Source organism: Fusarium odoratissimum (genome assembly GCF_000260195.1).
Source record: "Fusarium odoratissimum NRRL 54006 unplaced genomic scaffold supercont1.1, whole genome shotgun sequence".
Lineage (NCBI taxonomy): Eukaryota > Fungi > Ascomycota > Sordariomycetes > Hypocreales > Nectriaceae > Fusarium > Fusarium odoratissimum.
In genome coordinates, this window is record NW_022158687.1 from 2265779 (window position 1) to 2287333 (window position 21555).

The window sequence follows — 21555 nt, forward strand, 5'->3', positions numbered from 1 at the left end:
CCTAAAAACTAAAAATAAATTATTATAATTTAAGTAATTAATATAAAAAGTTAATTAATTATACTATTTATTATTAATATAGGTTAATATTACCTTATTAATTAATACTAAGAATATAACCTTTTAGGTAATTAAGTTATTATAATAAGCTAAAATAAGTAAATAAATAATAAGCTAGGTCTTAAATAGTTAAAGTATTTTAATTAATTTATAATTAACTAATTAATTAGTTTTTATTATTTCTTAATTCTTAATAGTTATAAAAGCTATTACTTAGCTAATTTTAAGAGATATTATAAGGAGAATAAGATTATTATACTTTATATACCTACTTATATATCTTATTTACTTTAGCCTCTTAATATTAAGTGCTTTAGGCTATTAAAATAGGCTTATAATTAAGAAATAAAGTATTTAATTAAATACTTTATAACTTATATTTCTAAGACTAAGTTCTTTTTTATCTTTTATATTATATTTAAAGCTATCTTTATAAAAAATAATATCTAAGGGGGTTTTAAAGGGGCTAGACTTACCCTTCTTAACTTAGAAATTATAATCTTAAAGCTTAATATATAATTATAAACCCTAATGCCCCCTAAGAAGGCTATTAAACTATTAATATTATAGGCTTTAAAGACCTTAAAGATAATAATTAAGGCCTAATCTTAATTTAAATACCCTAAAAGGTAAATTAAAAGGTATTATAATAACTCCCTAAAGTCTATTATTAAAGCTTTAAAATTAGCTACTAAGATAATAAAAGCAGTTATATATAAGGTTATATTATTAAGAAATAAGCTTTAAAATCTTTATAAGGTAAATAAGATATTAAGTTAATATTAAAGGATAAAAAGAATTAGATTATAAAAAGAAGGGATTATAATTATATAAGAAGTATTATAAGTAATTAATTAGATAGATATTAATATATAAATAATAGCTAAATTATTAAGAAGTAGTAATTAGGGAAAGTTAAAGTAATTAGGCAGTTAGTATTATAATATATATAATAAGGCTAGTTATAATATAAGGACCTATTAGGAGGATATTAAGATATTTAAAGATAAATATAATAATTAGAATTAATTAATTAAATAGTTTATAGTGTTTTTCTTATAATTTAAAGTATAAAAATAAAGAAAAATAATATACTTACTTATTTAATATATTTACTTATTAATTATATTAAATTAATTAAGTAAAATTATATTTATAATTAGTTTAATAATATATAATTATAATTTTATTTTATTATATTAAAAGTTAACTTAAAGTATTTTAGCCTTTAAAATAAGTTATAAGAAAAAGATTAAGGCTAGCTAAAAAATAAGGCTTTTTAACTAACTTATATATAACTAGGTTTAAGTTATAATTAAAGTAGCTAATTATAATACTATTAACCTTGAAAATATAGCAAGATGAGGAGGAAGTGATGGAGGAAGGGGACATTGATCCAGGTCCAAATGCACCCGATACTGTATCGTCTATGGATCTCTTTTTGCCTGGAGAAAGCGAGGAAGCCCTGGACATACTGGCAGTAGGTGTTTTGACTGGCGACCATGGTGCTTGAGGCTTAGGCAGAGGCGGAAACTTTCCCGCCGTAGAATTGACCAGAGGCTTTTTGGCTGGAGCCCATGGGTTACTTTTGGGAGGTGAGGCTGGTCGAAGGGAGGGTGCTGCATCTGTCTCTGACTTACGCGGCGGATAAAGAACTGGTACTGATATTTTGTTCCTTCGCCGCCCATCTATGGAGACATGCTCCATGACGACTAGTCAGTGATGAAACGAGAGAGAAATCCAGGGTGTATGGAATAGAATGCTTCGCGAGCGTTGACAGAGGACTTTCCAGCTGAAAACAAGTGAGCGCATGGAAGAGCGCACCAACTGTGCGAAGATACACTCCAAGGATGCACAATAACACTTTTGTGTGAGGTCCGAGTCGCACGGAACTCGGAACGGGATCGAAGCAGGGCGCTGAAATATGAATCATAAACAATTTTCGCCTGGCTGCGAGGACCATCAACAGCTGCCAGCCGTCTGCCGCTCAGGCACCCGTCTTATTGTGATTCGCCCTCGAGCGGATACCTGCTGCACTGGCGTACTGTTTGCGCAAGATAAAACACGGCCTCTGTTTTATGTTTAGGAAACTCTTAAACGTTTGGTTCTTATGATTCTCTGATTTGCTGATCTTATGCCCCAAATGACTAATATGAGGAAAGGAAACCAAACGAACACTGAACTTCATAGATATCCAACCCACCCCTGATATGTGATAAGTTCTCTGACCATTTTGTAAGAAGTGTATTGATTTATATGACTTCCTGGTGATACTTCGCGGAGGAATAAACAGCGCTACATAAAAGTCATATTGTCTCATTTCTGAGCGCAGTAGGACAGCAAACAACTTTGCCCATGTATGGATAGGCAGCTCAAGAGATCGTAGCTTTCCAAAACTGATATAGCCCGATTATTTGTCTGGATCTCTCTCAATTCTCTGTTACCAAAACTCTCATGTGAAGGCCTACAGTTTTCATAAACAGAGGTGCAAGTTACCTGTGGTGGTTTCTGCCAGTTACCGAGCAGTTGCTGCACACCTGTTCTTGCCAACTTGTCATCCAAACGTAAATCAAGTATTCCCATTCAGACCTCTTCATTCTCTACTTCTCGGCATTTGGCAAGATTGTGTTACTCCTCATATTTTGACAAAACCCATCGCCTCTTCTCAACTTGAACCCCAGCGTCTGGCACACGATGTCTAGTCGACAGCCCTTGATTGAATTTGGCCCTCCGCTTCAAGGGCAGAATGCAATGCCATCTTTAGTACCAACTCCGTCGCTGAGTTCCAAGATCTACAAAGCGGTGATATCGCCGTTCCAAAAGCTCCGGTTGCTCTTCCCAAGAGTGTCCGGAACATTCGACGTGAACTTCACAGCACAAGATGGTTTGTCTCATTCTATCTTTCACACCATTTTATGCAGAATTACTTTTGTAGGACGTCGACTGCTACGTCTAAAAGCTGAGATTGGCGGACCAAGCAAAGAGTTTGATACAACAAACTGCGCTACTACAACATTCCACAAGTTCAATGGGCTTCCTGTTGAGCTTCGAACAATGTTCTGGAGATTGTCCTCCAGAAAGGCTAGAATCTTTCGACTGGGTCCCATGTCAAAGAACCTGGATATACTATGGTTGAGTTTTACAATCTCTCATAAAGCGCCAGCTTCCGCCCAAGCGTGTCGCGAATCAAGGGCATTGTTACAAGCCGAAGCTTTGCAGCTGTTCGGCCAAAATATCGGCGTACACAAAAGCCTTTGGTTCCTGCCTTCCTTAGACATTTTTTACTGGAACAGGTACAATATCTCTCCAGGGAACGTCCCTGGCGGCGACATACCATGTGTTCAGAATGTAGCAGTGGACCGGCCTAGTGGTGATGGAACCGATATGGGAGAAGTGATTGACGATATTTGGTGAATGTTTCTGGACTGCAAGAAGGTCTTGTTTGTCGCGAGGCACCATCCTCTGCCTGATACAGATGTCCGGTTTACCAAAGTCAAGGAAGACAATGACATCAACATTGAATACGAGGAAGACTGGTGGCAATGGGGACACATCTGGCCACAACTTCGTGATTCATGGCCAACTTATTGCATCGGTGGCCCGCCAGAAATGGAGGCAGTGGAGGTTGTGCCTGTTCGCGATGAAACTAACCCCCCTTGAGCCTGTGCTGGAGTATGTGCAGGAGTAAGAGGGTGGTATCAGAAACCGTCATTCGCCTAGAGAAATATGGTGCCGAACCAGTTGTCTGTCGATGTGATGTAATAGAGAGTCTTTTAGTGTTTAGATGAGAGAATACTGAAGTTCTTATTTATTCCATCCTGGGGACTTACCAATATCATAGAAGCATATGTTCTACAGCCAGGATTAATGCGGAGCAATGGCTAAAAATCACATACATAGGTCACAAATATCGTTGCCTGATTGAGTCGGTTGATGAGCATCATGTTCCGGTACATATTCGTAAATGAAGACTGAATGAGGCCAGCCTTAAATGGGTTCCTGCGATTGTTGCTACGCTGCGGTGTTCCTTGTGTTCTTATCTGAGCTTATTCCTTGCGCCAGGTTGGCACTGTTGCTTGCAGTGGAATGTCACGTTAAATATCCAACATCAACTCACGGACAACGGTATACACTTATAAGGCTATCAGATAACTTACGTCATACATTCGTAGCTGGGTCATCTATATAAAAGAGCCGTAATTATAATTACAGCTTGGATTCATCTACCTCATCGTCCTCACCAAAGATGTTGAGAAATGAGATGTGAACTTCGTCAGTCAAGTCGCTTGCTTGTAGACTGCGTCCTTTCTTGGAAAAGGCTAGACGAGAACATTCCTAGGAGACAATCAGTATGATGCTTTGGGGCCATAGAACTCAGGGGTTCGTCCTCTTGGCGGGAAGCTTAGGAGAGAATGGCAGCCAGAGGTGCTGATCTGTGCCTTTGAGTCGGAGAAGGGGCAAAAGACATACTCTTGTGATAGCAGAGCCTCCGAAGGCTGCAAGTCCAACCAACTCATGCTCGCCGATGGGATCCTTGCCGACATCCCACAGACGGTCTAGGTAGGCTCTCCTCCATCCCAGAAATGTGGCAATTGAACCAGTCAGAGTATCTCCCTGTCCACCACTCCTCTTCTTACCACCTTCAAGGTCCACGGTCAGTGTCGTTTCGCCGTTGGAGATGTAATCCTTGGCACCCTTCTGAACTACTGTCACACCCTTAAGAGTCTTGGCCAGAGCCTCAACGCGAGCGGTCTCAGGCGCATTGTCGTCGACCTTGACTTTGAGTGCGTCGCACAGTTTGCCAAACTCGACAACGTTGGGTGTCAGTACAGCACCGTCGTAACCGCTCACCAGCTCGGGTTGCGTGTGCACGATCGCCAGAGCATCAGCATCCAATACAATGGGGAGCTCTTGCTCGCGAGCAGCGCGGATAACGCGGGCGACAGTGGCATGCATCAGGGGATCACGACCCAGACCAGGCCCGATGACGAGGACATGGAGGCGAGGCAATAGGTCTTTGATTTGTGCCGCAATGTGGTCAGCATTGGACTCGGGGTCCTTGGAAGCATTCCAAGCCGCAGGCTCCTGTTCTTTTTTGGCGTTTTCACTCTGTCGCATCAGCGGATGGACCATGAGGTTTGGCGAGTATGACTTGATGACAGTCGCGGCAGCCGGCGTGCAAATGACATGCGACTACATACGAGAGCCATGATTAGCCAGGATACATCATTGAGAAAAGTACGAGAATTACCAGATCAGAGCCCAGCCTTGCGCTCGCCATGGCCGAGAAGTAGGGTGCGCCTGTGTAATTTTCACTACCGCCGATGACGGCGACTCTGCCCAGCTGGCCTGTTCTTGCGTCAGTCTTCAATCCTGCAGAATCAGTGCTTTTGGCAACAAACCCTTGTGAAACTTCTCTAGCATTGGCGGAATCATGCGCCGCACCTTGGAAAGGACCTCCTTTGTAGCAGAAGACATTTTTGGGCCAGATTCTTGAGGCGACATCGCAAGAGACTTATGTGATGAGAGGATGAAAGTTGAGGCTGGGACGTTGCAGGGAATTGAGATGTATCTGTGAGTCGCGGGGTGTTGATCAGATCAGATCAGTTTTACGCAGAAGGTCCCGCTGGTTGATGGAAAAAAGAAAAATATGTGAAACGACGCAGCTTTTAAGAAAGAATCGCAAGACAGTCGGCTAGATTTTATTTGACCGGATTCCAATCGATCGGAATCGATGAGGTATTGCCAGCTTGGTGTTACGACTTATGATGTCACTTTTATGAGCTTTAAACTCCAGGTGCTTTGTTCAATAAAAACAAGCCCAGGCAAAGACCAAATAATTGACGGGTCCTGAGTTTGTTAGAGGATTGAATTAGACTCTCTACAAGACATAGGTATCCAGTTGGCTTCATTCGACCGTTTTGATTATCCCGGGGCCAACCAAGAGAAGGCCGAAACCCCGAGAACTCTATCAAGGACATTGACGAGGAAGAACTTGAGATCTTAGAGAAGCACCATTATTTGGATCCGCGATTCCTCGCTGACATTTTTGCTCTCGTAGATACTTCACCCTCTGAGTCCCTGACGAACAAATTGAGCCCCTACAGCCTGAATTTTCGGGACGTTTGCCTCTGTGATACCGAGCTCATTGAGCAATTCTTCATCGCTCCATGCGATCATGATTTCCTCCTTTATTTCACCCCAAGTCTCATATTCTTTCTTTATACCCGGCTGCAAAATCTCATTATCCGGGATTGTAAAGGAGGCGATGTCGCCGGAGGGCTCATTGTATCGACTAAAAACTGAGAAGAGTGTTTGACAATGGTTATACGAAGATATCACCCGTGCCAGGAGATCTTCAGCTTGTATCCCACGACGACAATCCACAGCAACTTTACGAGCAACACCCATGACCCTCTCATAGTCGTAATTATCGTCAGGGTTGAAAATCCATTCGTCATCAGGGCAATTTTCAGGGTCATAGATGATGTCGCTAAAGATTCCAAACCAGAGCGCTTTTTGGATTGTTTTGAAACTTCCAAAGATGAAAATCCCGCAAGTCTGGGATACCTGGTGAGACTCATGACATACTTGACGAACGGAAGGCATTTTGTGAGAGAAGCTGACTTGCTGGAAACTGCAATCCTCGTAGTAGGGAATTGGGTAAAACACTCTTACTTCGTTCTGAAGGGTTCGTTTCCAAATCTCACATCGGAGCTCGCTTGGAAGCTTGGTAAACAGTGAGAACAATGCTGGTGTGCTTGTAGTAGGTTGCATCGTAGAGTTTCCAGGCTCAGGGGCGACGTGTGCTGGAAACTCGATCTTGTTGTGAAATACCCGAGTGCCTATGGTCTGACGGTAAAACGCAACAAATAAAATCAAAGAAGGTAGCTTCAGTACCATCTGGGTTCGTCACTGTGACTTCGTAGCTTCCGACCGGGAGAGTGAGATGTAGTGAAATCGACATCTCGTTAGGTGCCATCATGACGAGAGCACATCCTGTGCCAGAGAGGGCGTGTTGCTTGAAGAAAGCGCGAGGCGATTAATATGTATTATTCGGTTCCAGATAGTGAGATTGGGGAGTTTGTAGACAAGAGAGTGAACCTTTTAAGTTGCCGCCCAGCTTCTCGTGAAGAAAGCAAAGTAGAGATGAAGAGAAGTGATGAGAGCAGGTCAGTTGGCCAAAGTTGAGAAGTGAAGAGACCTAAACTTGATTCCCAATAACAATAGAAGAATATACGAGGCCTTGCAGTTCACACTGAATAGATAGACAGTCTCAGGGCGTTTGAGCAACTGCATGCAGCTGGCAAACAGCAAATTTCTTCGTTTTCACCCAGTGCTAAACAAAACTCCCTTGCAGCCGAGAAAGGTAACATGAACTGTTAGGGGAGAGGCACTTTTCATTCTTATTATACAGGTGCAAATATCAACAAGGCTATTTTGCCTCATGTGACAGAGAGCGACAAGTTAGCCGCTCGTGGATGTGAAAAGGTGAAAAAGGTGATCAGAGTTTAAGATGGAATCTCTCGTGAAGAGAGAGATTTACGAACGAGGTGCTTGCAGTCACACCCTGGCGGTAATTCACCATGACAGTCACCTCCAGGGAAGTGATTCATCCTGCCTCAGGCTACGGGTACTCAAGAAGAATCTTTCCACTCTGCCGATTTTCGCGGTGTTCAATTCTCTTCTCCCCTCTCCTGACATTCCTTGTTCTTCTTCTTTCAACTACCCTTCTCTCTTCTTTCGCATATCAAGCAAGTTCGAATTATGTCTCTTTCACCGTACATTCTCAGGCTCCGATGCTTGGATAAGCATCGATCGAACTCATTTGGCGCACGACAAAGCCATCCAAAACATGGCACTTCACAACGATGACTGGGTATTTACTGCCTCGGGATTGCACATGACCCTGAGCACCTCGAACGAGAATAAAGCATCAAGTCATCAGGATCCAATCAGACAATCGCCTTACCACAAGTGATTCCAAGGATTCGTTCAAGAATTTAGACTACAATACAACTGAGGAAGAATTCACCCCTGGGAGTTCGACACACAGAATGTGCCAATGTCGGTGCTGTCATCCTGATTTCAAGCCGCTTATGTTACTATTTTTCTCTACAGTGCCGAGCTTATCCTCATCGTTGGTGAGTGCATGAGAATATTGTCAAGAATTACATTAATTGCCACCATTCGAAGAGGCCAGTCGCACCAAGTGTCGCTGAGTTCAGCATACGACAAGACAATACTGTCACACAGAGACCGGCTGCATTAGTCGCGTTCTGGCTCCCATATGTCGAGAAGGCTCAAACCAGATTTTTCATCCTCAAAGATAGGAGGGACGGTCTTTGCAAAATATCACCCCTATCGAATTTCCAGAAGAACAGTAGTGTACTCTGAATTCGTCGTTCATCCGGCCAACAATCCCAAGAAGCAAGCCCCTTTGATCAAAAACACGATCAAGCAAGCTGCACGAGCTGCAAAAGCTCGTTTTGAACTTGATCAGCCACAGCCAGTTCCACATGCTTCAGCATTGGCACCAAAGGACCTCTAAACGACATAAAGACTTAGACAAGTTTAGTACAACTTAGAAATAACAAGTCTAAAGACCCACCAGGTTATTTTTAACTTACCTAAATTCTTTTGCCATGTAGGATAGAGATCCTGAGGCTTCTTACCGCCGACCTGATGCATGGTGTGAAGTGATCATCAAGCTTGACAATTCATTATCAGCGGTCATTGTCGACGCCTATGAGATCATCAAAGAAGCCATGGGCAGTCCATTCCCCGAGTTCAATTCAGTAGCGCCATTGAACGCGGACATGACTCTCTATCTTGGACGTACCAAGCATAAGGCGGTTCTCGCATATTAGATATGTCATAATTGCATCAGAAAGTATAATTAAGTGTTTTAGCTATTAGGTTCTATTATTTATCTTGATAATTCTACTTCAGATACCTAAGCATAGATGTGCCTATTTATGAGTTTTCTCTAGGGTCACCCAACCTTCACCAACCGTTTTCGAACCTCCAAAAAGCTCTTGGCTTGATCCCGCCTCATGTCAGTTATTCGGGTCATTACATATAAAACTACTTCATGATTTGCTCATCCTCATCCTCTTCTTCTTTTCTAATTTCTCTTCCTGAGTTTTCAGGTAGTCAGAATTCGGCCTGCCGGGATATAAAAACCCCTTTCACGGCCATCCGAGCTTTCAACTTTCTCTTCCTTTTATTATCTCTGGTTCGAAGTTGCCAGCTACCTTACACTGCCAAAGGGCAACGCGGCTGCCGGCCATCGACAGAATACCGCTAAGCGGTATCGCTATCTCCTCTTCTTCTCCAAACTTGAACCTTTGACTAACCATCCAGCCAAAGCTTTCGATCCTCACTTTCCATCGCCGACTACACTCGCGATAGAGCGCTTTCGGTGAGATATTATATCACCTTTTTCCATATAGGTATATCTTCCACTGACATAATCCTAGCAGAATTCAAAAGTCCATTCAGTACAAGAAACGCATGTCCCTCAAAAGTTACGCCTCACACGTCAAGCTTCCGACACTTGTCCAGATAGCCAGGTGGTCCGCGGAGGATAAGATAAGAGTCTGACAAGAAAGCCAGAGACGGCAATCGGAGTCTCATCGACTCAGATAGTGACAGTCCCTACGAAAGCTCCGACTCCGAAAGCAGTGCAGAATTGTCCGTCACCGACTCTATCATCAGCGAAAAGTTCACAGCGAAGATCGTACAACTTGACAGGCAAATCAACATGTCCGGACAAGAGGAACGTCATGGCACCAAAGCCATTCTCTGCTCAAAGAGCTGGTCCGAGGAAGACGCCCTTCGTGCTTTGGATGCTGAGTTCTGGTGTAGAAACAAGGCACACGATCCAGAGAATTTCGTCCCAGGAGTGTCCACTATACTGGTAGGTGACCCAGGCTATGAGTTTTGGCTTGAGCTGCGCGCCAAGATTCAACTATACTTTCAAGCTGCTTTAGCTTCTCCAGGCAGCCAAGGAAATTGGCATCCTATGACTAGAAAGACCATTAAGACAGCACTTTTGGCTGTGCGTGCCTCCTATGACGACCAATATGTCGATGTTGATGGAGAGCGAGTGCCCTGGAAACTGGCACTACCTGACAGAGCGGATTGGATCGTCGACCGTTTTTACAGTCCTTTCTATGGATGGAACCCGATCCTGAGCAATGCTGCCTCTATATTGGGACTCGCCAAATGGTTGGACATCCTGGAACCTGTTTATTAAATCGAAACTTCTATCGAAGGAGATGATGCCTCTATACGGGGAGATGATGAAGATGATGCCTCCATCAAGAACGATGATGACCTCTCGAGTCTGAAGACAGAAATCGAGAATCAACAAGGACAGATTGGACAGCAACGCGACGAATTTAATCAGCTGCAGTCCAAAGTCGAACACCTCGAGGAAGAAGGCAGAACTCAACAAACTGGCCTGGAAGGACTTGAGGGTGACTACCGTCGCCTTAAAGAAAAGTCAGATGAGCAAGCCAAGGAGATGGAACAACTTCGATCTACGATTGTTGGCTTGACAAAGAAGGTGGATAAGCTCCAGGCACACATTGATGGACAAGAGGAGCTTCACAAGAAACATATGGATGAGGTACTAAAGCTCAGTTCTATGTTTACGGCCTCCATGGAGGAGATCAAGAGCTTGAAATCTTCCAACCTCCATCAACCACCAGCTGGTGAGTCCAGTTGCCACGACAAGTGATGAGGTTACCGAATCCGTTAAGGATGTCTTCAACAATGGGTCTTCGCCATCTACCACTCTATTCAACCACATCAAGACGGGAAGATCTGCTTCTGAGTTTCAGGAACTTCCTGCTGATACAGTCAGTGATGCAAGTCTCCCTGAGAGTGTCATTTCCTCACGACTCGAGACTCCCGATCCTGGGCCTAGCAGTGCACACGATCGACGACGGGTATCGCTTAAACGTAAGGCCCCGGGGACCTCCACCCCAGAGATTCCTACTCGAACGGGGCGAACGTTTTCCGCTGTCAATACACCCAGGTACTCCACGCCTGTCAACGGTGAACGAAACCCGTGGGTTAGCCATGTTCACGCACCTAGTGATCCAAGACACCCAAGAGCCAGAGGCAGCAGGCAGTATACGCCCAAAAGGGGCGGGAAGTAAATCAGAAGAGCACGAAGGTAAAAGCTTTGAAATGGGGCAAGTATATTCGGCCTCAAGTTGAGATTTGGGAGGTCAAGAACTGTATTGGGACGGTGGAGGAAAAGTCTTGGAGTTTAGGAGCGGTATAACAGATTTCGCTCTTCACTGTTAGCTAGTCGAATTGAGACACTTTTCATCCTGCCTTCTGATAGAACAGTAGATTCGCATTGGCCTTGTATCCTTGCGAGCTTTAAGGAAGTTTGATAGCTCTTGTATTGTTGTTATGCTCTTACTTCTATTTTGGAGAGTATGCAAGAATGTAATTCATATAGCCATAGATCTCCCATCCAATATCAACTCCTACGTAGTCACCACCTTCGATGATATATGTAGGACATTTAGTCGGGCCATTTCAATATTTCGATAATTCCCATCTAACAACGCGATAATGTCGTGTTAATCGGCATCATTACCAAGGGTACTACCCCCAAGCGGCCATCACATCATCTTAATGCACAACACACACAGTGAGACAAATGAGTAGTTAGCTGAAAAAGACTATTTACCAAAAATAACCTTGCTACTTCATTCAAGGATATTAATTCTAACACTGCGTTCCTATGGGTGGATCTCTCTAACGATGGATGATCAAACAGAGGATGTCCTTCTGCCCCTTTCAAGAAGAAAAGGGACCTCGGTGAGATGCTTGTTAAATATAAACTGCATGAAATTTAAAAGATGTATGCATCGGCTCACATAGAGGTATGCGTGGTTTTTGCATGCGCTTCTCGGCGAGATGGATTTCGGTCTCACAGGCAAGCTGCAACGGACCATCTATAAACGAAATACGCCGGGAGCACCACAATTGGGATAAGGCATCCAACATAATTCGGAAAAAGCTCTCTGATCTTGAGAATATCTCTCCATGGACAACGAATTACTAGAATTGATGCTATCAAATTGCAAATCAGAATGGGCTTTGGCTAAACCTCTTTTCAATTAATCATACAGGTTAAAAGTCAAGGCGCCAGAAGCACCTGAGGGACCATGATATCTTGAATTGAATCATCTAGCCTAGTTTCTCTCAAACCCGAGGCTTTGAACCCTCCGAATTAGGTCCTCTGGCCCTGAGGCTCAGACATTTCGTGTTTGGCAAGCTTATTAACGTCCGTGAACCATTCATGGCGTTTCTTTGACATTCCTTCTGGCAATCCAGGCATTTGGTTCATTGTTGCCTCAGCACATTGTTCTAAATGCAAATCGTTCTCCTAAGTTCTGAGGCTGTATCGAAATGCTTCTCGAGCACGCTTCTTGTCTTCATCGGTAGAATTCTCTGCGTCCACAACTGCCAGAAATTTGCGGAGACATTCTTCTACGCCTTCGGGCAGTAAACCAGGAGCTGAACTTTCGAAGTTGGCACATCCTTGGAGAATCCTAAGCGTTCGTCATCTGTTTAGACTACTGACCTGAGGATTTCTGGTCCGGTTTCTTGGCGGGAGTATGCTTGTCGCTGGTCTCTGGATTCATGTCAACGACCGACCCGCGAGGAGCCCTTTTGTAGGGATAAACTGCCACCTGGGCGTGCACACCTTGTACCACCTTTCAAAAGTCTTAGGAGGAATGGAAACAGTATGGGGAGGTATTCAGTGTTAAGTCTTTGGCAGGCGTATCTAGGTGATAAGTTGAAAGGAGGAGAAGTGTTTCTATCGAATGAATTAAATATTAGATTGCCAATGCCTGGCAGTGATTCACTGCATCTTGAAAGGCTGGTCACGTGCCTAGGAGGACTAGATATTAGTACATTTAAGGAGCGTTCAATTTACAAATCTCATCCCACAATTCTTCTTCTTCTTCTTCTTCTTCTTTCTGACAAAGTACTTTGATTTTATTTTCCCATCCATGTCAATACCTTGCCTTCCATTGCCCCGGAACGCGCATGTCAATTTGCCAAATTTGGTTCCAGTGTGGATACTGAACTGAACCTATCAGACGTCACCAACTACTTATCCCGAATCGAGTTTACACTCCCCGTCCTGATTTTTGTCTGTCAATCACCAACATGGAAAGGCTGCTACAATATAAAAGCTGTGATGTTGATGAGAATTCGGGCGCCATAAAATTGGCTCACTGGGCCCGTCATGAAGCGAATCATCGCTGGGCTATCATCACCCACCCTTTCACTGACATGAGCGTTGCTCCCGTGTAGCACATGAGAGAACCGCTCATTGACGAACTGATGGCATTCATGGAAACAGAATCCTATCAGCTGGATTGTGAAGAGTTAACAGGCTTCGTATGAGAGCGCGACTTTTATGATATCAAAAGCGATGATCAGATCGCTTGGGGCGATGCGGACTTCATCAAACAAGCATCAATCCACTGCACAACCAAACTCGGTGTTGGAATTGATACCAAATATCCCATCCCACAGGGTATTAAAGACCTTATTTCCAAGTACAACCAAGGTTGTGACCTTGTTGCACGCCTTCCGCCGACACACCATAACGGCCATTCTCTGTTGGTCACACGCCGGGGCCTGCGGCAAGCTGAGGCTCAAAAACGCCTGACGCAAAAACAACGTGCCTCCAAGCAAATCCCACCCTGGTTTCCCCAAGACCCAGAAGTCGACGCCATTTTCTGGACATGGGAAAACAACCTCCCTGTCCAGGTTAATACTATAGTAAAATCATTCAAAACCACAACCGCGAGGAAGATTCGGTCCCAATTGACAAAAGTCGGGTAATTTGGATGAAGCCTGTACACTTTGAGGGGCATATAGAAGAGAGAAATCGACCTCGACAGAAGACTGACCCAATCATGTATGAGCGTCAAGCATGGCCCGTATATCATCACAAATGGACGACACCACACAGCCACTTACGAAAGCTAAGGAATCCATTGGTACTCTGACTATTATGTTTGCGATGAAGGATATATCCTAACAAGTTGGCTATTTTGATGAGAGTTTGGGGTAACAGCCGATATGCTTGGCGGATATCCACCTTATTAATCATAACGCATAGCTGCCTAGCATCGAATACAGGGAAACCGGCCACCTGGAAATTTACTATGTTAAAAGACTATGTGTGCCTCAGGCATTAATTGAATTTTGCTGTACCTAGTGGCCGGTTTCTGGGGGTGGCCGGTTCCCTGTATTCGACGTTACCACACCATCAGATTGCCCGACGAAATACAAACAGAATAGAGCAAAAGTGTCGCAATACCGCGTCGCACGAAGACATCGAGGTAAGTGAGATTTACAAGACTCTAACATCTGTTTATTGACATGTATTCACCAGACCCTTCGAAATATCGCTATTATCCCTTACTATACCGCTACAAGACGTATAATAAATCACAAAAAGAAAGAAGATATCAATGAAGCACAAGACAATAGGCGGAATAAGAACAGTGACGACAATAGAGCAACTCAAACACGAATGTCGGCTGTTGCTTTAGAAGCATTGCGACCGCCAATATGGTATGATGCCTCGGGCACATAGCCGGCAGCGACGAAAGTAAGCCCAGCCTCTCCGAAACAAAGGGGAAACTGCCAAAAAACAGCAAATTGATTTTAAGATCACTGGTCAAAGCTACAACTGGGTCATTTGCGACGACGTATATGTTGGCTGGATGCGTTGATATACCTATCATGTCGAAGATTTCAGGTAATCTCCACGTCTCAACGCATCACAAGCAGGCCCTAATCAGTATTAATTCTCAGTAACAGAGTTTCATCGATAAAATTAGGTATCACAGGTCCAGCTGGATCTCGACTACTCTGGAGTCGCCCCTCCGTGCTGCACTCCTAGCGGATGAGTGTGGAACTGGAAAGACTGTGCAGATTGGTCTGAAGCTGGCCATTCACTATTACCGAGTGAAAGCTGAAGTCGAGGCGGGAATATCCAGACCTCGGGATGAGAACAGAAGGTTCAAGCCAAGTATCATCCTCAGTCCGCCTGATCTCGCATACCAGGCATTTTCAGAGTGGTTATTCTGGTTTCTAAACCTTTTTATATTCACATCTGTCACCGGATATTCCGAGAGTGGCCGCATTGGTTTCCGAACTCTTTCAACATCCGGATTTATCATCGAACAATGTTTCTGATAGACGGCGTCTTTTCCAGACTACGCATTTTAGGCAACAAGTCAACAATCAACAATACCCCAACCGTCTCGGGAGTTGTTGAACCAATTATTGATGTGATTCTGCTTGATTTTTCTGTCTTGTTTTCTGGTATCCCGTTACCCCTCTTTTGAAACTCCTTCTAGTCATGTGATCGGCATCTTCCTCAACTGAGGCTCATTTAGGCCAAACCACTTGCGGAATTATATAATCAGACTCGATTTCATGATCCCGCCGGTTTAACAGAAGGCCTATAGCATAGCAACAAGCTTTTATCGCCATCTTTAGCCCAATTGCAAAATACTCAGCCAACAATCACTTCAACTCACGTGCGCAAAGCAAAGAATCAAGCAGCTCAGTTGTCAGAATATGGAGGAGTCTTGCAGTATTCAAGAAAGATTAGGTCTGCATTATTATACACGTGGCTAACATGGCCGAACTTAGCGATGCAGTCCTTAGAATTCAGCCGCAAGTCGCCTTTCTTAAACGCAGTCAAGAGGCGGCGATGTACATTCCCTCCAACTCATGTTCTAGTTGCTGGGCTCTTGTTCAGCAGACCTGGCACAACAGCAATGCCTTTAATTATAACAATCATTCCCCCATATGTCTCCTCCCCTTGGTCTTCCCGAGCAACAGCTAAGTCGGAACGTGTGGAAGAATATTTCGAATGATGATGATGACGCGGTTGGCCATCTGAAGTTTGATGGACTTTCTGCCGCACTTCATAGAAGATACCTATTACTGCCAAAGGGGCTTTCACTTTAGAGCTTATAGGTATCTTAGCGAGGCCATACTTGATATTATTGAACTGGTTGATGAAGATGAAGAGGATGGAGGCCGGGGGGGGTGGGGTGGATAGAGGTGGGATTGCAGCTAGATGCATCCTAAACTGGAGATCTCTCCTTGTCCTGCAGTGCAGTCCTGATGATAGCTGATTAGCGTCTGTTTATCCTTTCCGGAAAACAGTATTTGGTACTGAATATAATTGGAGAGATGGGGTTGCATCTCCCTGTCCTGTATTGCGGTCCTGTTCGTCCTTTCCAGAGAACAGCATTTGGTACTGAAGGGAATTGGAGAAATGAGGTTGTATCTCCTCGTGGGGGCTGGGGTGGATGGGAGCTTGATGCGTCTTGAACTGGAGATCTTGTATAGGAGCGTGGTCCTGATCTTCTTGTACCCGAAGCATTTTTTTTTTTGGCTTTAATCAGACCCTGCTGCTATGTCTCGGTATGCCCGGCATCATTTCCCTCGGAAATACCAGCCATAATCTGCTACATCTGAGCTTCATGCGTTGTGGCCTTAATCCTGCTGGCCGGTCTATGCTTTTTTAGCTTTGATCAGATCCTGCTGCTGTGTCTTGGTATGCCTGGTGTAGTTTCCCTTGGAAATACTGTTGTGTAAATGGACGAGCCATCTGGGCGCGTTGGTTGACATGGCCGAGTGGGAAAGACATAACCAGTGCGTCGTCTCATGTGGCTAATGCTTATTATCCACACACAAAGACCCTTAGTAAGGCTATCAAGATCCTATCAAGGGTCAATTGATATCATTTGCAGAGATGCTGAACTTACCTAGAGGTCAGAGGGTAATCCATCATTCCAAAGACTCTGGATGCATTTCGAGACAGCAGCTACGGTAGAGCCGCTGCTCCAGAAAGGCCGGAGGAAAGGACTGCCTCTTCAAGGTCAGCCATTTCAGCGCCCTGCATAGAATGACGCGGATCAAAACCACAATCGACGTAAAAGCGTAGCTGTGTAACGTGCCATGACATCGGAAAACTTATTAGCCTGGCTCTGATTGCACCTCGGGACTCTGCTGGAGCATCTTCAAGCAAAGTGCAACCCTTGCGACGCATGCTGTTGCTTTTTATTGACAACGAAAAGCATAACAAGTCTCACACCATCCCGGGGCCCTTGAAGATTTCAGATGGCCCTCGCGCTTGACCTGCTCCTTGCTTTGAAGGAACTTGATGTGGACCTTTGACTCTCCAAATAGATTGATGAAGATTTGGCGCTTGAGTACCGGGGATGGCTTTGTGAAGAGTGAGGAGCCCCCCTAGGTATTACCCTTTTCGAACTCCAGCCTCATATTTGAGGTTCGTGAGACTTTTGTGGTGCTAAGATGATGATGCGAAAGAAAAAAGGGACGAATGACTGAAGGGAACCTTATAAGTGTATCCGGTATCCGTAAGTTCCATTGATATTGGATATTTGACGTAATATTCCTCTGCAAGTAATAACAGTACTAACCTAGCATAAAGAATAAGCTCAGATAGGAATACAAGGAACACCGCAGCATAGCAGCAATCGCAGAGACCTATTAATCTTTAGCTATTGCAGCTTTAAAAGGTGCTGCTATTTGTGGTGCTAATTTGCCATGGGATTACTAGATCATATTCTCACTATAGCAGAGAAGCAATCTATGTTAAAAATAGTCTTGATCCCATATTTTAGTTATTATTTTAGCTCCGTGGAAGGCTGAAAGGTCAATACGGTCTGGACGCAGTGAATCACAGTCACCGCAGCTGACACGGCTCTTGAGATGTATTTAAGGGAATCCAATTTTCTTTTCCTTTTAATTTCTTTTCCTCTTTACTTTCCCCCGACTTTCTTTCCCTTCATTTCTATTTTATCGCAACACAATTCCGCCTTGATTTAGCCAGCAGACTCACTCCAGATCATATGGCTATGACCCGAGCTTGCTATTCGACAGTCCATAATGCCTCCTGATGAGAGTCGCCTTGATAGGCTCGTCAAACAATACCTCGACCCTATCCTTGACGATGCCCAGACGAATGCAGGACAACTGCACTACCACGATCCTGGACCTGCAATCGACGAGTCACTCTACAGCGGACGCTTTATGCTGGACATCCGAAAGGAGGAAGGATATGCAAATGAAGATGAAGATGAAGAGAAAAAAGAGCAAGAAGAGCAAGAAGAGCAAGAGTACCATGAAGAGTATTACCTAGAGCAGGAAGATGTCATTCTGCCACTCGGAAATCCCATACGCAGGGAGGCTGACACGCATCGAGCGCCAGAGAGTCGTCTTGAAGTGACTCTAGACGGCAAGCTTATACATATCGTCCAGTATCTGAAAATGGAAGGATGGATGGCGCTGAAGGTGAGTTGATCTACTGGGTCACTCTCGGTGGTGGTGCTAACCATACTTGTCCAGTCCATTGTCACAAGAAATGATATTTCCGCTGACGTTATCGGAGTTCCTTGGTTGAGAACTGAATTGCAGTCATGGCAAAGGATTGCCGTGATGAAGCTACTCGATGCGTGTAATTCTCCACTCCGGGGACTGATTCTTGCAGATGAAACAGGTCTTGGCAAATCCCTGTCAGCCCTGGTGGCAGCGTTGTTCAAGCGACAGGAGATGCTTCCTCAATGCGGCCCGGTGCTTATTGTGACCCGCATGAGCTGTTTGACCCAGTGGTATGAGGAGACGATCACCCATTTTAGCGATGTAAGTCGTGTCGAGTGACTCTGAACCAAGCAAACCTAAAGCTAACAGTTGATTACAAGGAACATCGCCCAAGGACTATCATTCTGGATAACCCGAACATCTCAGTTCGACGCTTATTGGAATACGACGTTGTCATATGCTCAAACTCTTTCCTCAAAAGGAGGTACCTTGACCTGGAGAAGCAAGAACTATTCAGCTCGGTGGTTCATGGCTATGACATCTACACTGCCCAGTCGATTTTCCCGAAGCATAAACGCCAACGCATATATCAGCCATTGCATTCGCAGCTTTATGCCGCCTTAGACAAGAGATTCCCGGTCCTGATATTCGACGAGGCTCACGATGGAAGAAATGAGGACTCTCAATTGTATTCGGCCATTCGATCTCTGGACTATCATCATGCGTTCCTGCTTACTGCAACGCCGACCTACAACACATGGAGTGACTTCGGTTCACTTATATCATTCTTACCCGGAAGCCCATTCCAGTCTGCAACTCATTTCAAAGATGTCTTTGCTACGCCGCCCTTAGAACCAAATGACGTTGGTCGAATGGGTCCTAGAGGGCCATTCCTGGAACTTCTTGTCAATTTTGCCCAAGGATCGATTCTGGGACGACCAAAATCCGTACTAGGTCTCGAGAAGCTCATAGAGCACAGAATTGAGATGGAACCTCTTTCTTCGAGGTCTGTAGACCTTACCATACTTGCCATGACGATGCGGGGACGAAGCAAGATCTGGGGGATCAAGGCCGTGCCCGGAAAGCATCCATACCGGAAAGCTCAAGTCCATAGTGGACTTATGTATCTCAGCAGAGCGCAGCATCTTGCAAATCACGAATTTCTTATCGGCGCCAATGGCAATTACGAGGAAGGGAAGCAGGTCAGAGCTGAGTCACTCTCTAATGTACTCGGCCAGTTTCAACGTATTCTGGAACATATGGCAATTGCAAAACACAGGGATACACTGGCTTCAAGCTTTTTACCTCCTTTTTTTGCAGAGCAGGACGTCTCTAAAGAGCTATTGTTCAATTTCCTGGACTGGGCTACTCGATCTCTGTCTGAGAATGACTCCGTTGATGCCATTGTGGCTAAATGGACACCTACCTTGTCGAGACTCCAACTTTTGCAGTTCATAAACCAGGAACCTCACTTTCGCGATGCTATATCAAAATACATCAGGGACCGATCAGGGCAGGCCGCCAAAGACGAAACCCTCACTCCAATATCTCGTTCTATCGACACTCTTTCCAATGAAGAGTACGCAGAGTTCAAAGACTCGATGAGATCACTTGACCCCGTGATCTATATACCAAGGAATCTTTTATTGAGTCAAATGGATGATGATACTGAAATGGACGTCGTTGACGGTGGTTCCATCAGTCAACAACCTGAGGGCGCAGCCATTGACGCCTCGAGAGTCACTCCCAGACCGACAACTCCAGAGCTACAGGCCGTGCAACAAAGCATTTACAACGACGGAAACTTCAACTACGCACAGGACCAGGAGGATCTGGATTATGACCCTAACAGTGAACATTTGACCAGAGAAACCATCGTCGAGGATGAGAACGTCCGCGACGATACAAGAAAACCTATACTACCTAACGCTTTGGCCTTGAAGACGTGGAAGGAGTATCTTCAAGCAATAACAACTGAGGAACTATTATCACCGAAAGCAAGACTAGTGATCGATCTGATTCAGAACTTGCGCCAGAGTCATCCCCGAGAGAAGATTGTGATTGCATCTGCATCAGTCAAGTTCCTTGATATGCTCCAAGAGTATCTTGCTCGAAAATTCCCTGCTATCCAAACTGCGAGTTACAACGGAAACACCAAGTCAGCGAAAGAGAGAATGCGCATTATTAAAGAGTTTAATCTCAACGGAGCAGGCCCTGATATTCTCCTCCTCAGCGCCTCATGTGGCGGCACTGGACTGAACCTTCACGGCGGTTCACATCTAATAATTACGGAGCATTTCTGGACGCCGGGACTGAGAGATCAAGTCATTGGACGCGTCTACAGGATGCAGCAGACACGAAGGGTCCATGTGTATGAGATTGACTCTGGCACTGAGATTGATCTTTTGTTAAAAGAGTTTGTAGGCAATAAGACGACTACAGGAGTGACCCCACTGGAACAGGCATTTCGGCGCTCAGACCTTGCTGATGCCGTTACCCCTCGCTTACCGACAGACTATGAGCTCAGAAGAGAACTGCAGAGATACGATGATCGAGATCATCTTGTCACTTTTGCAAACCGTGTGGGGAAGAAGAGAAAGAAGATATATCGATTCACCTCGGATGGTGAGGAGAATCCAGAATACTCGGCCGACTCAGAGGAGACAGATGATCCATATGATTCAGGTGATCCACAAGAGAAGTGGGAACAATTTGTGGCTCAATTCCCACCCGATAAAGACGATGCGGACGATGAGGGTGATGAGAATGACTCTGTAGAGGCTGAGGATACATGGGCAACATTCAGGTTTGGTCTCATCCAGGCCGAAGAAAGAGCCAAGAAACGAGACAACTGGTTTATGTCGGAAGGGCAGTAAACCCTTCATTGGAATTACCATATCTTCTACTTCCCATCAATTATAGTTGTTATTGCTGAATTGAAAGTGTTATTGCGAACAATGGGTGGGGCATAATTATTCTCACAGACAGTAAAATGAGAAAATGATATCAATTGTACAATACACGCGTAGCTCTTTCCGGAATCACTCTAACTAATTTGAGAGTACCGCC

At 44.6% G+C, this 21555-nt stretch overlaps 5 protein-coding genes across 5 annotated transcripts; 3 read left to right on the forward strand and 2 right to left on the reverse strand.

Annotated features, from left to right (window-relative positions):
• Positions 1 to 2754: 2754 nt before the first annotated feature.
• Positions 2755 to 3474, forward strand: FOIG_00793 (uncharacterized protein; the record flags this gene model as incomplete). Its single annotated transcript, XM_031197216.1, has 2 exons — positions 2755 to 2944; positions 2996 to 3474. The coding sequence occupies 2 exons, from the start codon at positions 2755 to 2757 to the stop codon at positions 3472 to 3474; spliced, it is 669 nt and encodes a 222-aa protein (XP_031072983.1).
• A 512-nt stretch (positions 3475 to 3986) lies between these two features.
• Positions 3987 to 5917, reverse strand: FOIG_00794 (uncharacterized protein). The gene is made up of 4 exons (XM_031197217.1): positions 5463 to 5917; positions 5312 to 5409; positions 4531 to 5253; positions 3987 to 4395 (listed from the first exon to the last, which is right to left on the reverse strand). The coding sequence occupies exons 1-4, from the start codon at positions 5563 to 5565 to the stop codon at positions 4267 to 4269; spliced, it is 1053 nt and encodes a 350-aa protein (XP_031072984.1). The 5' UTR covers positions 5566 to 5917; the 3' UTR covers positions 3987 to 4266.
• A 209-nt stretch (positions 5918 to 6126) lies between these two features.
• Positions 6127 to 6837, reverse strand: FOIG_00795 (uncharacterized protein; the record flags this gene model as incomplete). Its single annotated transcript, XM_031197218.1, has 1 exon — positions 6127 to 6837. One exon carries the CDS (start codon positions 6835 to 6837, stop codon positions 6127 to 6129), a length of 711 nt encoding a protein of 236 aa, XP_031072985.1.
• A 2989-nt stretch (positions 6838 to 9826) lies between these two features.
• FOIG_00796 (uncharacterized protein) lies at positions 9827 to 10807 on the forward strand (the record flags this gene model as incomplete). The annotated part of the gene is made up of 2 exons (XM_031197219.1): positions 9827 to 10220; positions 10341 to 10807. The coding sequence occupies 2 exons, from the start codon at positions 9827 to 9829 to the stop codon at positions 10805 to 10807; spliced, it is 861 nt and encodes a 286-aa protein (XP_031072986.1).
• A 7247-nt stretch (positions 10808 to 18054) lies between these two features.
• FOIG_00797 (uncharacterized protein) lies at positions 18055 to 21362 on the forward strand (the record flags this gene model as incomplete). The annotated part of the gene is made up of 3 exons (XM_031197220.1): positions 18055 to 18459; positions 18514 to 18807; positions 18867 to 21362. The coding sequence occupies 3 exons, from the start codon at positions 18055 to 18057 to the stop codon at positions 21360 to 21362; spliced, it is 3195 nt and encodes a 1064-aa protein (XP_031072987.1).
• Positions 21363 to 21555: the final 193 nt, after the last annotated feature.

What these genes read in the sequence shown, in the direction of transcription:
- FOIG_00794 (XM_031197217.1), bottom strand. Translation starts at nt 5,565, where the DNA reads ATGTCGCCTCAAGAATCTGGCCCAAAAATGTCTTCTGCTACAAAGGAG. An exon ending in CAAGGCTGGGCTCTGATCTG is followed by an intron (nt 5,254 to 5,311) that starts GTAATTCTCGTA and finishes TCTCGTATGTAG; the next exon opens with TCGCATGTCATTTGCACGCC. An exon ending in GAGGCTCTGCTATCACAAGA is followed by an intron (nt 4,396 to 4,530) that starts GTATGTCTTTTG and finishes ATTGTCTCCTAG; the next exon opens with GAATGTTCTCGTCTAGCCTT.